Consider the following 21,903-nt stretch of genomic DNA (forward strand, 5'->3'; position numbering starts at 1 on the left):
GGAGATCAGATGTTAACCTTCGGACTATCAACCCCCTGGTATGACTCCCCCCCCCCCACAAAATAAAAAGTTTCCCTGCCATGTCCCCCCCCCCAACAGGTAGAGAATTGAACGTCCTCTGTGGGCATCGAGGGGTTAATTCACCCCCCAGACTTAATTATACATTAACTCTGCTTGAGGGGGGGCAGAAAAAAGGCTAAGTTCTGCTCCCTCCCCATTTGCCTGCTTGAAAAGCGGGGCGGGGGGGGGGGGCTTTGAAAACACTCAAGCTTTCAAGGACTAGGGGGGGGGGGGGGCGTGGAAGGTGACTTTGTTTTCCTGGTCAGAGTTTGAGGCTGGGGAATAGAGAGCAACTTTGAGGCTCCTTTGAAGGACAAAAAATGGGAGGTTTCTTTCTTTAGGTGTGGGTACAGTTTTTAAAAAAGTGTTTTGGCTTCTTTTCTCCTTGGCATTCCTCCCACCCACTCCAAATTTATTTATTTAAAGTATTTATAAGCCAGTTTTGGGGGTAAAAAAAGAGATACCTCTTCCGACCGTCAATGTATGCAAAGTTATTTTTTTAAAAGAAATATTCTGCCCCTTGATGCCCTGCCTTTTTCTGCTAAAAATGTATAATATATATATATGGGTTTGTATATATGAACTGTTTCTCAAGAGAGACGGGTGCCAACAAAACACCTCTCTATAATGGATACAGTTGTACCTTGGTTTTAAAATTCAGTCCGTTCTGGGAGTCAGTTCAACTCTGGAATAGTTAGAAAACCAAGGGGCAGCTTCTGATCAGTTTCCGAAAATGATTTGAAAGCCGGAACAATTACTTCTGGTTTTTGATTGTTGGGGAGCCGGAACGTTTGAGTTCAAAGGCATTTGGCTTCCGAGGTTCCACAGTACATACAGAGAGAGAGAGATTGAGAAATATCTCTAGCACAGCTGGAATGTACAAAGGTTAAGAGCCTCAAACATTGCTCTGCCGGTCTCCTTTGGGTTGAAAAAGCTGCTCACTGATGGGAAAAAAGCATAGAAACGTATTGTCCACCCCCCTGAAATGCAGGAATCTGTCACCCAATGTGGGGCTTGAACCCTCAACCCAGGGATTGAGAGACTAATGCTCTACCAATCTAGCTATCCAGCCTCAAGTAAGATCTTAAAACTGGGGGGGGGGGGGGCATTTGCTTGTTGGAGGAATGCACCGTACTGGGAGAGACTGGCCAATGGCCTGATTTGGAATAAGGCAGATTCACCTATTGGAATCCTTGGTTTCCTTGGGCAAAATATTGGTGGGAATTCACGCCCATGGCCCTCTGGGTGTTGTAGTTCTCCAACTTTCAGCAGCCAGAAATGGTCAGGGGCGATGTTGGGAGTTGAAATTCAGCAAATAGATGTTTTCTCCTCCTGGTTATCCTCTCCAAAGTATATGGGAAGAGTTTATAGTAAAATAGCAGGAGAGTCCTAGCCCAGCAGGACATCTGCTCTGCGTGCAGAAGATCGCAGGTTCAGTCCCAAGCATCTCCAGGTAGGACCGGGAGAGCTGCTGCCCGTCAGTGTAGGTGATACTGAGCAACGTGGACTGATGCAAGGTCTGGCTCTGCATAAGGCAGCATATCAAGTTTCTAGATTGCAAAAAAATAAACCAACATCAAGCTGCTTGCTGAGGCCCCAGGTTCACTTCCCAGCATCTCCTGATAGGACTGGGGATGTCACAGAATCAGAGATGACATAGATTGGAAGGGACTCCAAGAGTCATCTAGTCCAACCCCCTGCAAAGCAGGAATCTCAGCTGAAACATCCATGACAGATGGCCGTCCAACCTCTGCTTTAAACCTCCAAGGAAGGAGAGGCCACCACCTGTTCCTCTTATTATCAGAAAGCCTTTCCTGAGGCTGATTCAGAATCTCCTTTCTTGTAACTTGAAGCCACTGGTTCGGATCCTACCCTCCAGAGCAGGAGAAGACAAGCTGGCTCCCTCTTCCATGTGACAGCTCTTGAGATATTTGAAGATGGCTCTCCTCTTTTCTAGGCTAAACACCCCCAGCTCCTTCAAGCGCTCCTCATCAGGCTTGGTCTCCAGACCCTTGGTCATCTTGGTCTCCCTCCTCTGCACACCTTCCAGCTTGTCAAGATCCTTCTTAAATCGTGGTGCCCAGAACTGGACAGAGCATTCCAGGTGTGGTCTGACCAAGGTAGAATAGAGTGGGACTATGACTTCCCTTGATCTGGACACTAGACTTCTGTTGATGTCCCCTGGATCAAATGGTAGAGAACCAGGGCAGACCATATTGACCTAGACAGACGAGTGCTCCGACTCTGTAAGCTTCCTGTGTCCCTAAGGACCAGCTGAGTTCCTTATGCTGGGGTTGGTTAGCCCCCTCCCCCCCAGCCCTATTTAATGTGAATCCATTGGGATTTCTGTTTGTGGTGATATTGGGGAGGTTACATTATTCTTATTCTTGTGGTGGTGGTGGTATCAGGGTGGCCACTTAATTAATTAAGTTTGTATATTGCCCTACATCTGTATATCTCAGGGCAAGAAACCAAACGAAAAATCTCTCTTGCAATCCTGCCTTTGATACTGTTCCTGCATAGTTTTGGGGGCAGACATGATTTGCTCCTAAATGGCACATGCCCTGTAATTTCTTGCTGAAATCCTGCAACTTTTTATACTGCGAATGTTCTGGTTTGGGATTTCCTTGTTGTGCAAAAGTGCCCTTCTGGAAGTCAGTAACAGTGGGGTGGCATGCATTGCTGAGCAACTAATATAAAGCAGAATGGTGTGTGGACGGTCCGGGATAAACCCAGCACTGATGCACAATGACCTGATCAGTTGCAGCAAACTCCCCTAGGAGGAAAGGTTTCTTCAGCGTCTGGGACTTTTTAGTTATGAGAAAAGGCAGGTAAGAGGCGACACGATGGAAGTTTACGGCAGGTCCAGGGCAGGTCCAGGCAAGTCCTTAAAACTATGGCACTCCCTCCCACTTGAGGCAGGAATGGCCAACAACTTGGTTGGCTTTGAAAGCTGATTGGGCAGATTCAGGGAGGAGAAATTCAGTGGCAACTCGCCACCATGGCCATGCTTCTCCCACATTCAGAGGCCGCAATGCTTCTAAATCCCAGTTGCTGGAAGCCACTGAAGGGGAGAGGTCTCTTGAACTCGGGTCCTGCTCGTGGGCTTCCCAGTGGGGGCATCTGGTTGGCCACGGTAACAACAGGATGCTGGTTAGAATCAAGGTTGCAGGTTTGATTCCCATATGGGGCAACTCGCAGGGGGTTGGACTAGATGACCCTCAGGGTCCCATCTGACTCTAAAATTCTGTTTCTTGATGGGCTGTTGGCTGGATCCAGCAGACTGTGTTTATGCTGCACCCACCCACAGAAAAGCCACACCAGTCTGGAGCGAGATTTCTCCCCACTCTTTGCAAAGATGCATTGCTTTCCCCTGTGTACAGTGGTACCTTGGGTTAAGTACTTAATTCGTTCTGGAGGTCCATACTTAACCTGAAACTGTTCTTAACCTGAAGCACCACTTTAGCTAATGGGGACTCCTGCTGCTGCCGCGCTGCCGGAGCACGATTTCTGTTCTCATCCTGAAGCAAAGTTCTTAACCTGAAGCACTATTTCTGGGTTAGCAGAGTCTGTAACCTGAAGCGTATGTAACCAGAGGTACCACTATATATAGATTGAGGCACAGCCTGACCATGCCGGTGGCGCCAGATGGGAGTTGGAGCCCAAACATCTGGATGGCACCAGGTTGACAAAGGATGGTTCGCACCCAAACCTGGGTTTCCAGCTGTTTTTGGACTACAACTCCCATCCCTAGGTGCCCAGTGGTCGGGGATGATGGGAACTGTAGTCCAAAAACAGCTGGAGACCCACGTTTGGGAAGTCCTGATCCACACCAATACAGGTGCAACTACATATGCAAAAAAAGGTAGCCTTATTTATTGTAAAAACCGCCATAATTTCACTTCAGGGTTTGTGGACCATTGTGGAGCTTTTGACGATTGACTAACTGAAAGTTTAGGACAAGAATTGCGTAATGGCTTCTTTTCTTTAAGTAGTTAAAGCTGGATTAAAGGCAGATAAAAGCAGATAACAACAACTAAAAGGAATGGGCAGCTCTCAAAACAACTTCAGCTCCCAAATGTCTGGCCTGCTTTTTAAATTTCTCCTGGAAGCTAATAGCGAGGGAGATGGATGCACCTCATGAGTGAGGGCATCTCACAAATGGGAAGCCACCACCAAGGAGGCCCCGTCTTGGGTCACTGCCAACTGGGCACCCTGGCAGCCTTGTGTTAACCTTGTGGATGGGGGGTGGCGAGGGCGGAGGACTTCTGCATCTTTTACCCCGACCAAGCAGGGCTCGTCTTCCAGCCCCGCCAATGTGATGGAAGGCCTCCAGTCCTTAGTGTATAACATGGCAGTGGCAGAAAGGAGTCACCCCCTGCCAGTCTGCTTGCTTTCCTGCGTGGAATGCCTGCTGGCAGCAGATGAGCTCAGTTGGTGGAGCATGAGGCTCTAATCACAGGGTTGTGGGTTCAAGCCCCACAATGGGCAAAAGCAAGGCTTTTTTTCCAGCTGGAACTTAGTTCCGTTGCCTCTCGTGCAATTGCCTTTGCCATTTTAAAAGAATGAGGGAGGCATTCAAAGTGAGTTCCAGCACCTCTTTTTCAAGAAAACTAGCACTGGTAAAATAACAACCCTCTTGGGCTCCCTTCCAACTCTACAGTTATAAGATTCTTTGACCCAGGCAGTTGGGATTCAAGGCTTTCTTGTCACTTTACACCAGCCCTGTGAGGTAGGCAAGGAGTTCTCTCTTCATGTGGATGATAGAAGTGTGGGTGGAAAAACTGAGGCTGCAGGGGATAATTTCACAGCAGAGCGGGGATTTGAACTCGGGACCAAAACGTTACCGTTCCGCTCTCTTTTTTAAAAAGTCCCACATCTTTTTGCCTGGAGGCTCTACCGGAATCCTTAAAAACAGCTAGGGAGCACTGTTTCCCCCCCGACGTGCTACTTGCAGTGCTGCAAAGAGGACTTTTGAGGAGCAATAGTACAGTGTGTTTGCCTAAGGAGCTGCCCAGCGGGTAGACTTTGAACGCTCTGGTTCTGGACAGACCTCCAGGCGGGGACCTCTGCAGGAATTCTCCCCTGGTAGGCAGACAGGGTCAGCAAACAGAGGATAAACTAGCTGGTTGACTCTTCTGAAGTTGGTTGGGTCTTCGCCCCTGGGAGTGGGGCCCTCACCTCTGGGAAAGGGAACCCACTGGAGCGTGATGGGGAATGATTATGGGAAGGGCTGGATCCCACCAAAGGAGAGCCAGCTAGTCTAGCATGCTGCTCTCAAAGGCATCTTCAGGGTCAAGCGCAAGTCAGGCCCCACAGAGAGCACTCTGCAGGAGTCCAGTCTGGACACATTATTAGCGGTAGGCAACATTTTACTGTTTTAACTTGTTCCGTGAAATTGCTCCCTCTAACAGTAAATCTGAAGAGATGACAGATTAGCTAATTTCGAACACTGATCTTACAAATACAGTGGTACCTCTGGTTGTGAACGGGATCCGTTCCGGAGGCCCGTTCGCAACATGAAAAGAGCGCAACCCACAGCAGCGCATATGCCTATGCGCAGGTTGCGATTCGCTGCTTCTGTGCATGCGCATGACGTCATTTTGCACTTCTGCACATGCGCAAGCAGCGAAACCCAGAAGTAACCCTTTCCGGTACTTCCGGGTCACCGCGGGACGTAACCTGAAAGAACATAACATGAAACAGACGTAACATGAGGTATGTCTGTACAGTAATAGCTCGGAGACTCACGCAGAGAGACATGGGTGGGCTCCTGTGAAGCCAGCTGGTCCTCATTTTATGAATAAAATCACATATCAGATACTCGCACAGAGAGACTCCTCTGAAAGCAGCTGGCTCTCCCTTCCTCTGCATCTTCTTTTTGCACCGTTCAGTTCCGGAGAGACAAGGTCTCCAGCTCCAAGAAGTCTGAGGAAGCCTGTTAAGCTCTGAGTTTTTCCCCAAGGGAAAAAGAAATAGGTCAAGGCCTTTTTGGGAAAACAGCCATTCAGGATTATCTTACAGCTTGCCAGCCAGTTCCCTTTGGCCGAGGTGGGGAGTGGGCAAGCGAAGAGAGGTTTTCCTTTCCCCATCCTTTCGCTTCTTGGTGGTGGGCAGTGAGAATTTGGTGGTTTTGTGGAGAGACAATGGGAGAGCCTGGCTCCTGGTCTCCCAGCTGGGAAAAATCCCAGAAGTTCTTGGGGTGGGGGGGAGGCTGACCCCTTTAAAAGAAATAATGGGGAGGGCCTCTCTCTGCGTGGCTGAACTGGTGCCTAGGCTGGTCCCAGGAGAACAGGAGGGAATCTTATTTTCTGTGGCTGCAAAGAGCAAGGCCTGGGGAATGCACCCAAATCTATGCTTTGAACCAGAGGTTCCCAACGTGGGCAGTTTCACCCGCCTGGGAGCAGCAGGCTTTGGAAAACTGGTGTCGCTGGATCGAGACCATCAATTTTGCAGAGTTAATCCCCCCCCCCCCCCGCAACTCTTTTGCCCAATCTGGGGCTCGAAATAGTTTGAGCTGGATTTTGAACAAATGTGCAATTAATCGTTACTGCTTTGAATCTTACGGTGTCAGCACAGTGGTTCTCGAGCTTTCAGAATAAAAATTTGCTCACGCCACACCGGGTTTTTTTATTGATAAGAAATATATTGGAAAACAAAAAGAAACAACTTCTGGCGGTGTTTGATTTGTAACGTAGAGCACAGTTACTTTATAATATGATCATGGGACACCCAGAAAGTATTAAACAATGCAGCAGCGTAAGGACACACATCATTCCCAAAATATAATTGTAAGTGAGCCTCTTACATATGAACCTTAAAGAGTGCTTTTTTCTGGGGGACGCAGGGGGACCCATACCCCCAATCATCTTTTTTTTAGAAAAAAAGCACTGACCTTACATATAAACTCAGTCAGAGGTGTGAGCTTGTGTTGTTTTTTTTTGCCAGGTAATCTCATTTATATTAGCCCAAATTTGAGACGAACAAGCACTCATCAACACAATGAAGCCTTTCTCTTTTCTGATATTTCATATTTGTAGGAAAATCGCTGTTCACAACAATATGATGTGGATAACAGTAGAAGAATAGCTAATACAGTGGACGCTCGGGTTGCGAACGTGATCTGTGCGGGATGCACATTCGCAACCAGCAGTGGCGCGTCTGCACATGTGCAAAGCGCGTTTTAGTGCTTCTGCGCATGCGCGACCGCCGAAACCCAGAAGTAACCTGTTCCAGTACTTCCGGGTTTTTGCGGTCCGTAACCTGAAAAAGAGGGACGTGGGTGGCGCTGTGGATAAAAGCCTCAGCGCCTAGGGCTTGCTGATCGAAAGGTCGGCGGTTCGAATCCCCGCAGCGGGGTGCGCTCCTGTCGCTCGGTCCCAGCGCCTGCCAACCTAGCAGTTCGAAAGCACTCCCGGGTGCAAGTAGATAAATAGGGACCGCTTACTGGCGGGAAGGTAAACAGCGTTTCCGTGTGCTGCGCTGGCTCGTCAGATGCAGCTTGTCACGCTGGCCACGTGACCCGGAAGTGTCTCTGGACAGCGCTGGCCCCTGGCCTCTTAAGTGAGATGGGCGCACAACCCCAAAGTCTGTCAAGACTGGCCCGTACGGGCAGGGGTACCTTTACCTTTACCTAACCTGAAAAAACTAACCTGAAGCGTCTGTAACCCGAGGTATGACTGTGGTCTTGAAGAGAGGCATGGGTACTGTTTCTAAGGTATGTGTGTGTATTTGTGTGTGTGTAAAATTATTTTGATGCGATACCATGCTTACTACACTGAAAAGTTAAAATGTTTCTTTAATTGTCCTTGAATCTTTGCAGCACAATTGCCATCCTCTTCCGCTGCCCTTTGAGAAGCACTGGGTTGGCATATTCCTTGGTGGGCAATACAAGCCACTATTTGTAACCACTAACCTGTCAAGTTTCTAGATCTCATGGTTGCAAAAAACCACCAAAAAAAAATCTCTATACATGGATGAGATCACGGGTTCAGGTCCCGGCATCTCCAGGTAGCACTGGGAAGGTCTGTCACTGGGAATGGCAAAGATCTGCTGCCAGTCAGTGTGGGCAGTACAGAGCTAGATGGACCAGTATTATGCAATTTCCTTACAAAACACAATTATATAGAAAAGAGAGGGGAAAGAATTTTTTTAAAAAAAAAACAGTTTTATTGAAGGTTTTTAAATATATTGAGCACTAAAATCCCAACACATTTCATAAAAGATTACAAAAAGGAAAGAAAATAATATTTTCCTCTTCTTCTTTTTTTGCTTTTTCTCTTACCTATAAAATTGTGTTTTGTAATAATATATTGTTGTTTATTATCTTTTTAGAAGTGTGTTTGGATTTAGTGCTCAATATGTTAAAAATCTTCAATGAAATTGTTTAAAATATATATAATGCATCTCCTGCAAATCCCAGTGCGGCAAGTTATAATCGCACAATAAACATAGTTTTTAAAAAAACAGCTGAAAGCTTCTGTGCCCAGTTTCACCCTCTCTTGTTGGCTTGTGAAAAATGCCTCGTCGTTTCATAGAGAATCTGCTTGGTTACTGAATTCCAAGGAGTGTTGCTATGCTGCTGGTTTTGATGTGTTTAAAGTCTTGCCACTCCAGTTTCAAAAGTGATATGTGGTTTGATTCCCCTTTGTTTGAATCCTGAGGTTTGTGGCTGGCTTTGGGTTTGAGGAGGTATTAGGCAGTGCGCAATGGGCTACCTGTGACAATCAGCTCTGCCTTTCGGAGAGGTGAATTGGGCGCCTGCAGGGTAGGGCGATATTGAAGGGAAACTGGTCCCAATCTGTCTTGAGGTTGAATCCCAACAAGACAGAAGTGCTGTTTCTGGAGGACAGGGGGCGGGTGGGTGTGGGGGACTCCCTGGTCCTGAATGGGGTAACTGTGCCCCTGAGGGAGCAGGTGCGCAGCCTGGGAGTCATTTTGGACTCACCACTGTCCATGGAGGTGCAGGTCAATCCTGCATCCAGGATGACTGTCTACCAGCTCTATCTGAGACCCTCCCTGCCCACAGAGTGTCTGGCCAGAGTGGTGCATGCTCTGGTTATCTCCCGCTTGGACTAGTGCAATGCGCTCTACGTGGGGCTACCTTTGAAGGTGACCTGGAAACTACAACTAATCCAGAATGCGACAGCTAGACTGGTGACTGGGAGCGGCCACCGAGACCACATAACAATGGCCCTGAAAGACCTACATTGGCTCCCAGTACGTTTCTGAACACAATTCAAAGTGTTGGTGCTGACCTTGAAAGCCCTAAATGACCTCAGCCCTGTATACCTGAAGGAGCATCTCCACCCCCATCATTCTACCCGGACACTGAGGTCCAGCACCGAGAGTCTTCTGGCGGTTCCCTCCCTGCAAGAAGTGAGGATACAGGGAACCAGGCAAAGGGCCTCCTCGGTGTTGGCACCCGCCCTGTGGACTGTCCTCCCACCAGATGTCAAGGAAATAAACAACTAAATGACTTTTGTTAGACCTCTGAAGGCAGCCCTGTATTGGGAAGTTTTACATGTTTGGTGTTATATTATGTTTTTATGTGTGTTGGAAGCCACCAACCCAGTCAGGTGGGCAGGGTTGTCACTGTTATTATATACTAGTAATAATACCTTGAGTTTGGCCCGGTGGCAAATTGGTAACCAGTGCAGATCTCCAAGTAGGTGTGGTGCTTTTGACAAGGCCTGTCAGCATTCGCACTGCAGCATTCTGCATCGATTGCTGCTTCTGGGTCAAGCTCAAGGGAGGTCCTACGGAAAGTGCATTGCGGTAGTCCAGTCTTTAAGGATGGCTATTTGAAGATGAGTATTGTATGACCGAGTTAACACGCAGCGCCACTTGTCAGGTGTGTGGACGCAACCTCCCCTCTTTCCGTTGACCTTTGGACCTGATGGTGCTCTTGGTGCCGTTCATAAACAGCCCTGATGCCAGAAGCCTGCATTCTCTCTCTCTGGATTGACCTGCTGAACAAGTGGGAGCAGAATAGATGGATCCTTCCTGCTTTTTTTTTTTTTAAATGCAACCCATTCTCTCTCTCTCTTTTAAAATTTTTATTTAGATTTTCCATCATACAAAAGAAAAAGAGAAATACTGTAATACATAACAGAAAAGAAACCTTAAATCATTAAATCATTATGCAATATCCAAAAAAAGCTAAACAAAATAAAATAAAGCCACCACCCTATTTAACTTCATTCCACCGCTACTCATCTTCTCTAGAATCAGTTTTACCCTTATCATTGCATTCTGATTGTTTTTATTTTCTCTATATACATACTGTATATATGTCATTGATAAATTATTGTTTTGATGCATTTACATGAGTCTAAGCATATCAGCATGTCTTTTTAGTGCAGTATTTTGTCATATACAGTGGTACCTCAGGTTACATACACTTCAAGTTACAGACTCCGCTAACCCAGAAATGATACCTTGGGTTAAGAACTTTGCTTCAGGATGAGAACAGAAATCGTGCTCTGGCGGGGCGGCGGCGCAGCAGCAGCGGGAGGCCCCGTTAGCTAAAGTGGTGCTTCAGGTTAAGAACAGTTTCAGGTCAAGAACGGACCTCCGGAACGAATTAAGTACTTAACCCAAGGTACCACTGTAGTCATTAAAGCATTGCAATTCATTTTTTAGTTTTTGATTTGACTTCTGTCGTATAGATGCTGTTAATTTAGCCAATTTTAAATACAGTCATACCTCGGGTTAAAGACACTTCGAGTTGAGCGCGTTCGAGTTACGCTCTGCGGCAACCCGGAAGTAATAGAGCGCGTTACTTCCAGGTTTCGCCGCTTGTGCATGCGCAGACGCTCAAAATGACGCCATGCGCATGTGCAGAAGCGGCAAAAAGTGACATGTGCATGCGCAGGCGTGCCGTCGCTAGTTACGTTTACCTCTAGATGTGAACGGGGCTCCGGAACGGATCCCGTTCGTATCTAGAGGTACCACTGTATTTGTTTAATTTGAGAATGCATTCCTTTTTGGTAGGTAGTTCTTTACCTTTCCATTTAGATGCTACTACTATCCTAGCTACTATCCTGGATGTAGCTAGGGCTACCTTTGGGTATTTTCCGTCTCTCTTTCTATACTTGCATTTTGTTTTCGTCGGCTTTCTGTGTCACTGCTCTGGGCAGCCTTGTTCCAGTGTCGAACGGCTCTTACTCTTAGGAAGTTCTTCTTAAGATTTAGTTGGAATCTCCTTTCTTTTGACTTGAAGGCATTGGTTTGAGTCCTACCCTCCAGAACAGGAGAAAGCAAGCTTGTTCCCTCTTCCATGTGAGAGCCCTTGAGATGTTGGAAGATGGCTCTCATATCTCCTCTCAGTCTCCTCTTTTCCAGGCTAAATGTACCCAGCTCCTTCAACCGTTCCTCATGAGGCTTGGTCTCCAGTCCCTTGATCATCTTATTATCAAAATTTTCAGACTTTTAGCTGTTTGCAATGAGAAAAAAAAAAGCAATGAAATGGCTCAACGGATGCTTCCAGTGGTTCCCCCAAATTCAGCTGAAATTGCAACTTATACTGGCTTCTCCAGTCTGTAGATTTTGATAATAAACCTGATTTGCAACGGGGGTTGGATAATTTTGATTGCACCTGTACGTTGACCAGCTGTCAGTCCCCCAGAATGTTCTTCATAACATTGGGTCGGAATCCCCTTTTTTGCAATAGCAATACATTAATTTATTGCTGTTTATATTATTTAAAGGCTGGCCACACTTGTCTAATCTCACCGGGACGCCGATCACGCCAGGAAGACCTCCTTGGAACGGACAAAGGCAGTTATTTGCGCTGAGCTGAGCAACGAAGGTCAATTTCATCCATTTCCTTGAGGTGCCCGGGTGTGTGGGGTGTCCTTTCTCCTGCGGAGCTCAGCCAACCTCCCTCTCGGATCTTCTTTGCCGCGAGCCCCACCTCTGGACCCAGGCAAGAATATTTCTCCTCTCTTCCCCCTGCTGTTTCATGTTAAGTTTCTTTCGGCTGAAATTTGCGGGAGGAACCCGTGTCTTTCTGCTCCTTTCTCTGTATTTGGGTCTGGTTCCTTCCAGTTTAATTTTTGGGGAGCCAGTGGTGCTGGGCACCTCAAGGTGCTGGTGGGGGAGAAGGATGGAGGAAAGCTGCCCGGCTGCATGCAGTGTTCAAAATCCCCCTGGCAATGTATAAAACAAGTAATCATTGTTGGAAATGTAAAGAAAAGGAAGGTACTTTTTACCATATGTGGTGGGTCTGTAAGGAGGTGAAGGCTTTCTGGGAAATGATTTATAAATAACTTACAAAAATGTTGAAATATACATTTGTAAAAAAACTCCAGTAGCCTTCTTACTAGGCATTTTTGGTAATGAAATACATAAGCAAGATAAAAGACTGTTTTTATATGCAACAACTGCAGCAAGACTATTACTAGCCCAACGATGGAAGCAACAAGAGATACCAACGAAAGAAGAGGGGCAGACGAAACTAATGGACTATGCCGAGTTGGCGAAACTAACAGGGAAAATTCGGAACCAGCAAGACCAGACTTTCCTGAAAAACTGGAATAAATTTACAGAATACTTGAAAGACAATTGTAAACAACTAACTTCGCTAGTAGGGTTGCAAGAAGTTTTGTAAGGTGGACTTCGTCAATTATTGCAAAGTATAATTTAAAAATTGTTGATCTATGATTAGGATTTAATAGTAATAATTATAATCCCAAAATGAAGTATTAGATAATAAGTGGGGAAACCGTTGGTCGAGGAGGACAGAAGTCTCAGGGTGTTGTGGCCAAATGGTTTTTATATTATATACAAGTTGAATGCTATGTTTAAAATATCTGTAAAAATTCATAAATATTATTATAAAAAACACAAAATCCCCCCGGCAACAGGCGCGTTTTGCAGCTGGCTTGGGTCCAATTGTGACCCCCAACGTCTCCCTCTGGCCGGCCCCTCTGGCTTTCTTAAGCAGGTCAGCAGGAGAGACTATTTACTGCATTTATCTCCCAACTTTTTCTCAAAGGAGAACATGGTTCACCCCCCTCCTCAGGGAGGGAGGTTAAGCAGCTGTGAGCTGACTCACCAGGTCACCCAGGGAGCTTCAGGGCAGAGTGGGGATTTGAACCCTGATCTCCCAGGTCCTTGTCCAACACTCTAACCACTACACCCACTGGCTTCCCAGAGTTAAGTAGACAAATAAATATGGGGAAAGCAAAGTGTCCCTTAGAGAAGGATCTGAAATCTTTTCCTTGAAGCTGGAGTTTCATCATAGGAATCATAGAACCATAGCTTTGGAAGGGACCACAAGGGTCATCCAGAATAATAATAATAATAATAATAATAATAATAATTATTATTATTATTATTATTATTATTATTATTATTATTATTATTACTGTTGCTGCTGTTGTTGTTATACCCCGCCCATCTGACTGGGTTGCCCCCACCACTCTGAGTGGCTTCCAGCATATATAAAAGTATAATAAAACATCACACAGGAGCAAAAGGAATCTTTTGCCCAACGTGGGGCTTGAACCCACAACCCCAAGATTAAGAGTTGCATACTCTTAATCTTAAAACGGAGCTGTTTTATTCTGGATTGTTCTTTTTGACGTTTTAATGTGCTATAAACTGCTTGGCGATTTTTTTCCCTTTAAAATGTAAAGCTGTATAGAAATGAAACATAATAGTAGTAGTAGTAGTCGTAGTAGTAGTAATAAAGTTCATTGCAAAAAAGAAGAAAGGTGCCTGGACATTCTGTCATGGTGAACACAACTAGATTTCAGGTTCCGATTGGCGATTAGCTGATCTATCTGAGTTTCCAACCTTGAGTCCGTGGCTCTGGCAAGCGTCATAATGTCCTGTGCTTGAGATTAAGATCTCTCCTGCTCAAGTTGCAGCGGGAGAATTATGATAGCAGCCGGGCGGTTAGCTCAAACTACTCCCACCCACATAATCTCGCCGTCTCTCCTTGGCAGGCGCTCAAGCCGAAGCGCTGAGTGATGATAATAATCTGAAAAATATTGTGTCTGCCGTCCTCAGCTCTTCTCAGTAAGGGGGGCAGCCGGTGACATCCGAGTAAGCCTGTTGTTTGCAGGGGGAAAACACCCTAGATCAGTGCTGGTTTCTGCTTTGCCTGAGTTCTGTGCTGCAGGGAATTAATTTCATTCCCCCTTTCGCCAGACACATGGAGTGCAACGCGACGTATGTGGTTCTCCCCCTCCTCATTTAATCCCCACTGCAGCCCTTTGAGGTGGTCCAAGCCGAGAGGCACAGGCTGCCTGGCGGAATAGAAAGGTTTCCAGGCAGGGCTCGAAAGGAGTAAAGGGCGGGTGAGTAATAAAAACAGCGCAAGGAGAGCCTGCTGGATCAGGCCCAGGGGCCAGCATCCTCACCGTGGCCAAGCAGACACCCGTGTCAGGAAACCCGCAAGCGGGATTGGAACCCCAGAGCCCTTTCCCACAACAGCATCTGGGATGCAGAAAGATTTCTCCCTCTGAGCATCACTCTGTTGGCCAGTGGCCGTTCCTCTGTGAGTTAATCCAATCCTCTTTTGAAGCCAGCCAGGTTGGTGGTCACACTGCCTCCCGTGGCAAGGAGTTCCATAGTTTAACTATGTGTTGCATGAAGGAAGGCTTTCTTTCTTCTGTCCCGAATCCCCCAGAATTCAGCTTCGTTAGCCAAGGAGTTAAGCGTCTGAAGGCAGCCCTGCATAGGGAAGCTTTTTAACGTTTAATGTTCTATTATGTTTTTTATACATTTTGGAAGCTGCCCAGAGTGGCTGGGGCAACCCAGTCAGATGGGTGGGGTATAAATAATAAAAATTATTATTATTATTATTATTATTATTATTACTGCCCCCCGGGGGTACTCAAGTGTACGCAGTACCGGCATGGTTTTTTTCTCTAGAAGAAAAGCACTGATGTTGATGTTGATGATGGAACAGGACATCCAAGGATTTCTTCCTTACAGGGGGTTGGTCTAGATGACCCTTGGGATTCCCTTCCAACTCTATGATTTAATAATAATAATTTATTATTTATACCCCCCCCCAATCTGGTTGGGTTTCCCCAGCCACTCTGGCGGCTTCCAACAAAAGATTAAAAGTACATTAAAACACCAGTCATTAAAAACTTCCCTAAAGAGGGCTGCCTTCAGATGTCTTCTGAACGTCAGACAGTTGTTTATCTCCTTGACATCTGATGGGAGGGTGTTCCACAGGGCGGGCGCCACCACTGAGAAGGCCCTCAGGAATGATTCTTATTTTCATCCGAGAGATGTTGGAGGGTCTGTAATATGTGCAGCATTAATCATGGAAATGTTTGTGCGCATGTTTTTAAAAAACCTAAGTAGAAGTCCCTCTAGTCCAGGAGCAGGGGTGGGGTCTTCTTTGCTCTGCTGCTGCTGCTCGGAAACCTGATTTGTGTTCCCCCTGCCCTGGTTTTTTATTCTCGACCTTGAGCTTAGTTCTGGTGACTCCACCGCTCCGCTCCTCCTCTCTCTCTGCAGTTGTGCATTGCTGAAAGCGGGATGTCAGAGAGCGTTTCTGGCCTGGGAGCTTCCCGTTGCAATCCTTCGTGGCCAAAAATAAGCTGGGATGGAAAAGGGATGAAGGAGGGGAGGGGGGAGGCAGAGGAGTGTGTTGTGACCACAGGCCTGTTTTTTCCAAAATGAAATTAGTAGTTCAAGAGAAGAATGGTTCCTTCTCCAAGTCTGTCTGTCTGTCTAGCCGTCCACTGATGTGTCAGTTCCTTACCCAGCTGTGTGTGAATAATAATAATAATAATAATAATAATATCCTGTCTTTTTGTCTAACAGAGACTCAAGGTACATTGCAGCTTAAATAGAAATAGCTAAAAATATTGGGTGGGAGGAGAATAATAATAATAATAAACCACAAATAAAAATACACGAACACATATATATGAAAACATATAAGGAGTGTCTCCACCCCCATCGTTCTGCCTGGACACTGAGGTCCAGCTCCGAGGACCTTCTGGCATTCCTTCACTGCAAGAAGTGAGGTTACAGGGAAGCAGGCAGAGGGCCTTCTTGGCAGTGGTGCCCGCCAGATGCCAAGGAAATAAACAACTACACAACTTCCTGAAGGCGGGGGAGTTTTTGATGTTTGATGTTTTACTGTGTTTTTAATATTTCATCAGAAGGTGCCCATTGTGGCTGGAGCCAACCCAGCTAGAGGGGCGTGCAGGAACTCTCCTCTTTCCTCCTCCCTCCAAGCTCATTTTCCTTTTGTGCTGTGTCTATTTAGATTGTAAGCTTTTTCTTGAGTAATTTGTTAGCTGCCCTGGGAGCCTTTTGTCGTTGTCATTGTTGTTCCAAATTGGGGTACTTCTTTGACTTCCTAACAAGTCCATCCGATTCAGGTTTTGAGCTACTGTCCTCAACTCCTCCCCGCCCCCCTTCTCTTCCTCAGGAGGTCTGGTTCTTTTCCTGGGCAGGCCCTGAGCCTGGGATGGGGAGTGGTCGAGCAGCAGGAGGCCAAGTGGGTTTCAAGCAGAAAGATGTAGAGCCGCAAGTCCACATGCCGATTTTGCCAGAGGTGAGTCTTGCTGAGAACGCTGGCAGCGTGAAGGTCAATTCAGCAGGATAACAAATACTTGAGAGATGTAAGATAGGAGAACTGAATAAAATGGTTAGTGTAAAATGCAGGAATGGTGGATAAACTAAATGAGCCATGGAAGGGGAAAGAGGGAGGTCATCAAATGTATGGTGTTTATTTTGAGGTGCAAAATTGAAAACTTAATAAAAACTATAATACAGTGGAAGTCAAATGGAATTTGTTCCAGAAGTCTGTTCAACTTACATAACGTTCGGAAGCCAAGGCATGGCTTCCGATTGGCTGCAAGAAGCTCCTGCAGCCAATCGGAAGCCGCAAAAGTCGCGTCGTATGTTCGGGTTCCAAAGAACGTTCAAAAACCGGAACAACCACTTCCGGTTTTTGATCGTCTGGGAGCCAAAACGTCTGACTCCCAAGGCGTTTGAAAACCAAGGTACAACTGTAATAAAAAAGAGTTGAGTGCTGGTCTCGAAGTGGGGGTGGCGGTGGGCATTGTAGGTGGAGAGAGTTTAGGGACGAAGGGTCCAGAGCATCTGGAGGGGGCACCAGGTTTGCAATCTCAAGGGGCAGGCCTGATCGCCTATGGCGGACAGGAGCCAGCAAGGAAGAAGTTCGCCAACATCTCCCTTGTCCGCTCGCCTGCTGCCGGATCCTGCTCGCCCTAGGTGACCAGCCAAGTGACTTGTGAGTTTCTAGGTGCTCCCTTGCCCCCCTCCTTTGGTTTTCTGTTCCAGGCTGCCCAGGAGAGAAGGAGCGTCCTCAACTCCCTGATATCTGGGGCGTTTGCTGGCGCTGTGGCCAAGACTGCCGTGGCGCCTCTGGACAGGACAAAAATCATATTCCAAGGTATTTCAGGGGGGGGGGGGAGGTTTTTATAATTTTGTAAGTTGTGTATGCCGTATCATCACAGTTATAACAAATACAAGGCTTGACATATCTCGCTTTGCATGTCATGAGTCTATCTCATATATTAGTTTCACCTTTTAAGTTGAATTACTGAAATAAATGAACTTTTCCACGATATTCTAATATTTGGAGTTTCACCTGTATATAAAAATAGAATGGATGCAGGGAAAACGTAATTAGATGGACAACCCTGTTTTTAATGCTGTGGACTTTCAACTCCCATCGACAGGGCAGAGAATCCCCCAAACTTAAAGCCTGGTTTGCAGCTCAGATTAAAAGCTCTCTCTCTCTATATATATATATTTCTGTTTTGAGGATTAATCCTCCAATGAGTTTTTGCTGGAAAGAGATTTGGCTTGATTCAGGGTTTGTTTGCTTGTCTTTGGACTGGCTTATCTGCCGGCTGGGATAATTGGGGGCAGGCAGAGTCAAACTGAGATTGGGGAGAGAGAGAGAATTGTTTTGGGGTGTTTGCAAATTGCATAAGAGATAACCGATATGGCTATATGGGGTGGGGGAAACTGGGAAAGCAGGGGAGAATTCTGGTGGGGTTTTTCTGTTTTTTTAAGTGTAAATCACAAGAGAATGCGGCTGATCAGTAGTCTTCAGATCCTTCTAGGCTCCAGTATTGATAAAGAGCTTTGAAAGAAATAGTTAGGGCTCTTACCCTAGAGAAATCCTAGTTGACTGATCCATGAGTGTTAGTGGATGAATTGATTTGTACCTGCAAATGAGTAAAAGTATGCTTGCTTTTAATTTTTCTGCTTTTCTCTTTCAGTATCATCAAATCGGTTTTCTGCCAAGGTAAGACTTAAAGCACAATCCTCCTTTCTTTGCTCTGTTGTTTAGCTGAGCAGCTTCGGTTTTTTACTTAACAAAGTCCCCCGCCCCAAATTGTTAACCTGTACAGCCCCTGCTGGGGTGTTGGGAAAGGGCAGTCTCTCTGGTGGGGGACACGTCCTGCTCCTTCTGGGGTTTTTTGCCCACCTTTGGTCCCCACCCTGCACTCAGCTCTCACCTGTGGCTGCTGGGTGCTTTCAGCATACAACAGTGGCCACAATCCCAGGAACAGCTTCGACTGGCTTGCTAGACCAGGTGAGGGGAGCCGATAGGTCTCAAACCCTCCGTGAGTCAGGGGCTTCCCCTGCATGCGAAGCCAGGCTCCGGTGGGCGGAGCTGATGAGACCAAGAGGGGGTCCAGTGGTCAAGAAGGCGGTTTCTGCATGTGCTATAGAGGGGAGTGAGGGGCAGGTGGGGCCCGTCCACCTGGGAAGGGAGCCTATCTAGGAGAAAGAAGACTCTGGTCCTTGTGGGACATCTTTGGGAGAAGAAAAGGCTACACAAATCTCGAGGGGAGTCCCTAAGGCGGTTGGATGGTGCCTTGTCTGCCTCCTTCCAGCAACTCCTGCAGCCCGGCTGGTGCCAAATGTCTTGCTTTCCTTTGGACCCCCTCAGCGAGCCCAAGAGGGGCGTCTTGCCGTCTGGGCAGCCCAGGATCTCCATGCACCCTGCCCAGGCTTGCGTCCCGGGAGGGGGGGCACTTGAGTGCTGCAAACTCAGCTGTCTGGCTTCACCCCCAGAAGCGCACTCCATTGTCTCTTGAGGCAGACAGACGCCAACAGCAGCAGCACACCCCACCTCTGGAACAAAACCTCCTTTTTGGGATTACAGTTTGTGGTCTGTCAAAAGCGAGGCAAACCCAGAGCCCCGGTTCAGATGATGCGCTCAGCCTCTTGGTCTCTCTTTTCCAACAACTCTGCTTCCGCTCTCCTTAGGAGGCTTACCGCCTGATCTACCGCACCTATCTCCACGAGGGCTTCTTCAGCCTCTGGCGGGGGAACTCTGCCACCATGGTCCGCGTGATCCCTTACGCCGCCATCCAGTTTTGCGCCCACGAGGAGTACAAGCAGATCCTGGGCAGTTACTACGGCTTCCAGGGGAAGTAAGAGGCTGCTGGGGTTGGGGTCTTCTGCAACAGGGTTGGGGAACCTCAGGCCTTGGTCAGTCCAGCTGGTGAAGAGTCACGGGGGTCTCCTCCTGCTGCTGCGACAAGCGCCCTTCCCCCCTTGTCTCCCAGGACCAGGAGAGGCATGAAAGGCGGAGGAGAGGTTGCCTTCACACTGGCCCAGTCTCCGATTGCTTGGGGAAAGCCCTGGATAGAAGGTGACTTAGAAGGCTGTGGGGAGATGGAGATTTTCAGTTTCAGCAACAGATTTTCATGGAGTAAGACCACTGGGAATGAGTTGCTGTGCTCATTCGGCCTAGCCCTTAGTTTGATTAGTTTCAGCGTTCATGATAGGCCGGTTGGTGAGAGCATAACGCCAAGGTTGCAGGTTCAGTCCCCCTGTGGGACAGCTGCAATGCAGGGGCTGGGCTAGATGCCTCTGAGGGTCTCATCCAATGCTTCAATTCTATGATCCATCAGGAAACTTTCCCTAAAAAACTGATCCTTCCCTGCCCACAGTGGAACTGTAAAAGAGCTGTGGAAAGAAAAGAGCTGTGGGGAATTCCACTTTTCAAAAGCCTCTCTTTCTCCTTCCTGCTTCCAGGGCACTTACCCCATTGCCCAGGTTCATCGCTGGCTCCCTCGCGGGCACGACGGCCGCCATGTTGACGTACCCCCTGGACCTGGTCCGCGCCCGGATGGCCGTCACGCCAAAGGAAATGTGAGTTGGCGCTGCGGATGCTCCTGTGGAAATTTTGGGTGGGATGGGAGTACCTAAAATAACACCTCAAAGCAGCTAGATTTGCACTGTAAAAAGGTAGGTGGGCACAGGCCTTTTGGGTTTAGCTGGGATAGAGGCTTGGACGAAAATCGAATACCAAAACGACGCAGTTTTATGAAATTATTATTTTCTCCATCAGCCCCAACTGTAGCAAAAGGCTAACTTGCTAGGGGATGAAAGGCTGGACAAAAAAGACAGGTGTTTTACAGAGGCCGATAAGTTTGACATGGATTCATAAGTCTTCTTTTGGGGGGTCTCAGCAAACAAGATTCTCCCCTCGTGGGATTGTTGCAAGACGTATTAATGTGCCTGCACCAGAATCAGGGAGGATTTGACCTGCAGATCTCAATAAATGAGCGGTTCTGTGCAGAGAAGGCGCTCCCTCAGGCTGGAACGTAGTCTCTGGCACCAAAGCGAAGGGCTATCTGTGGTCGTCCCCCACAAATTGACATATGTCCTACCCAAAAGGAAACACACACTCCTGATCTCTTCCCTTGCTTTAAAAGTACCAGTCAGCCCACCCTTCAGTGCATGGAACTGACCAGCCCTGGCTTGAGAAGTAGAATCCTAGAACGGTGGTGTTGGGAGGGATCCCCGAGGGCCATCTAGTCCAACCCCCTTTTGCCCAACAGCCGCTGGCTTTTCCCTTCAGTGTTTTGTTCGATGTTCCTCTTCCCCTCCTCCAATGCCCTGCATGGCCGTCGTCCAGCGTCTAAAATAGCCTGGGTCCTTCTCGGCAGCACACCAGGTGTCATCGGGTGCCCAAAATAGTTAAGTTGTGATATGGGGCCTTGGCGTGTTTGTGTGTGTTGGTTGTCTCTCTTATGGCTCGGGGGGGGGGGGATGTTGACAAGGTAGCCCACCCTGTTCTTCTTTTCCTGGCAAATATTTTTAATTTGATTTTGTGGCGGAAATAAAAGAGGGACAACAGGTATATCTGCAGGAGAAACTTATAAGATGGAAAACAAAGCTGTAAAACAGGCGCGCAGAATGAGTACTACTAAAGGTAAAAAAGGTGAAAGCTACTACTACTGCAACTAATAATAATAATATTTAAATGCGGCTCAGCCAGATATATGGGGGGACGCGGGTGGCGCTGTGGGTAAAACCCCAGTGCCTAGGACTTGCTGATCGTCAGGTCGGCGGTTCGAATCCCTGCGGCGGGGTGCGCTCCTGTTGCTTGGTCCCAGCGCCTGCCAACCTAGCAGTTCGAAAGCACCCCCGGGTGCAAGTAGATAAATAGGGACCGCTTACTAGCGGGAAGGTAAACGGCGTTTCCGTGTGCTGCGCTGGCTCTCCAGATGCAGCTTTGTCACGCTGGCCACGTGACCCGGAAGTGTCTTCGGACAGCGCTGGCCCCCGGCCTCTTAAGTGAGATGAGTGCACAACCCTAGAGTCTGGCAAGACTGGCCCGTACGGGCAGGGGTACCTTTACCTTTACCTTTACCAGCCAGATATATATGCTCCAGCCACTCTGGGCGGCTACCATCCAATTGAAACATTGAACACAGTAAAACATCAAACCTTTAAAACTTCCCTAAATCAACTGTCCATTTATTTCAATGGGTCTACTTTGAGCATGACTACTTCCGTGTGCACTTCTAAATGTACTTACTGGGAAATAAACCACACCGAAAACAGCTGAACTTACTTCTG

General features: G+C 47.4%; 1 protein-coding gene across 6 annotated transcripts in view; it reads left to right on the forward strand.

Annotated features, from left to right (window-relative positions):
* SLC25A42 (solute carrier family 25 member 42) overlaps positions 1–21,903 on the forward strand; it is a 29,472-nt gene that overhangs the window by 969 nt on the left and 6,600 nt on the right. Inside the window, exons 2-8 of one of the 6 annotated variants that reach the window (XM_077922060.1) lie at positions 2,018–2,253; positions 11,772–11,989; positions 16,472–16,597; positions 17,350–17,461; positions 18,300–18,325; positions 19,297–19,463; positions 20,071–20,187. In XM_077922060.1, coding sequence (XP_077778186.1) covers positions 16,511–16,597; positions 17,350–17,461; positions 18,300–18,325; positions 19,297–19,463; positions 20,071–20,187 — 509 coding nt within the window. In that variant the 5' untranslated portion in view covers positions 2,018–2,253; positions 11,772–11,989; positions 16,472–16,510. Of the gene's footprint in view, positions 1–2,017; positions 2,254–2,285; positions 2,307–11,771; positions 11,990–13,786; positions 14,370–16,471; positions 16,598–17,349; positions 17,462–18,299; positions 18,326–19,296; positions 19,464–20,070; positions 20,188–21,903 lie in introns of those variants that run through there. The other 5 variants (XM_077922059.1, XM_028713492.2, XM_077922061.1 and 2 more) reach the window with 5 other exon arrangements.

The sequence above is a fragment of the Podarcis muralis genome, chromosome 18, assembly GCF_964188315.1.
Source record: "Podarcis muralis chromosome 18, rPodMur119.hap1.1, whole genome shotgun sequence".
In the NCBI taxonomy this organism is placed as follows: Eukaryota; Metazoa; Chordata; class Lepidosauria; order Squamata; family Lacertidae; genus Podarcis; species Podarcis muralis.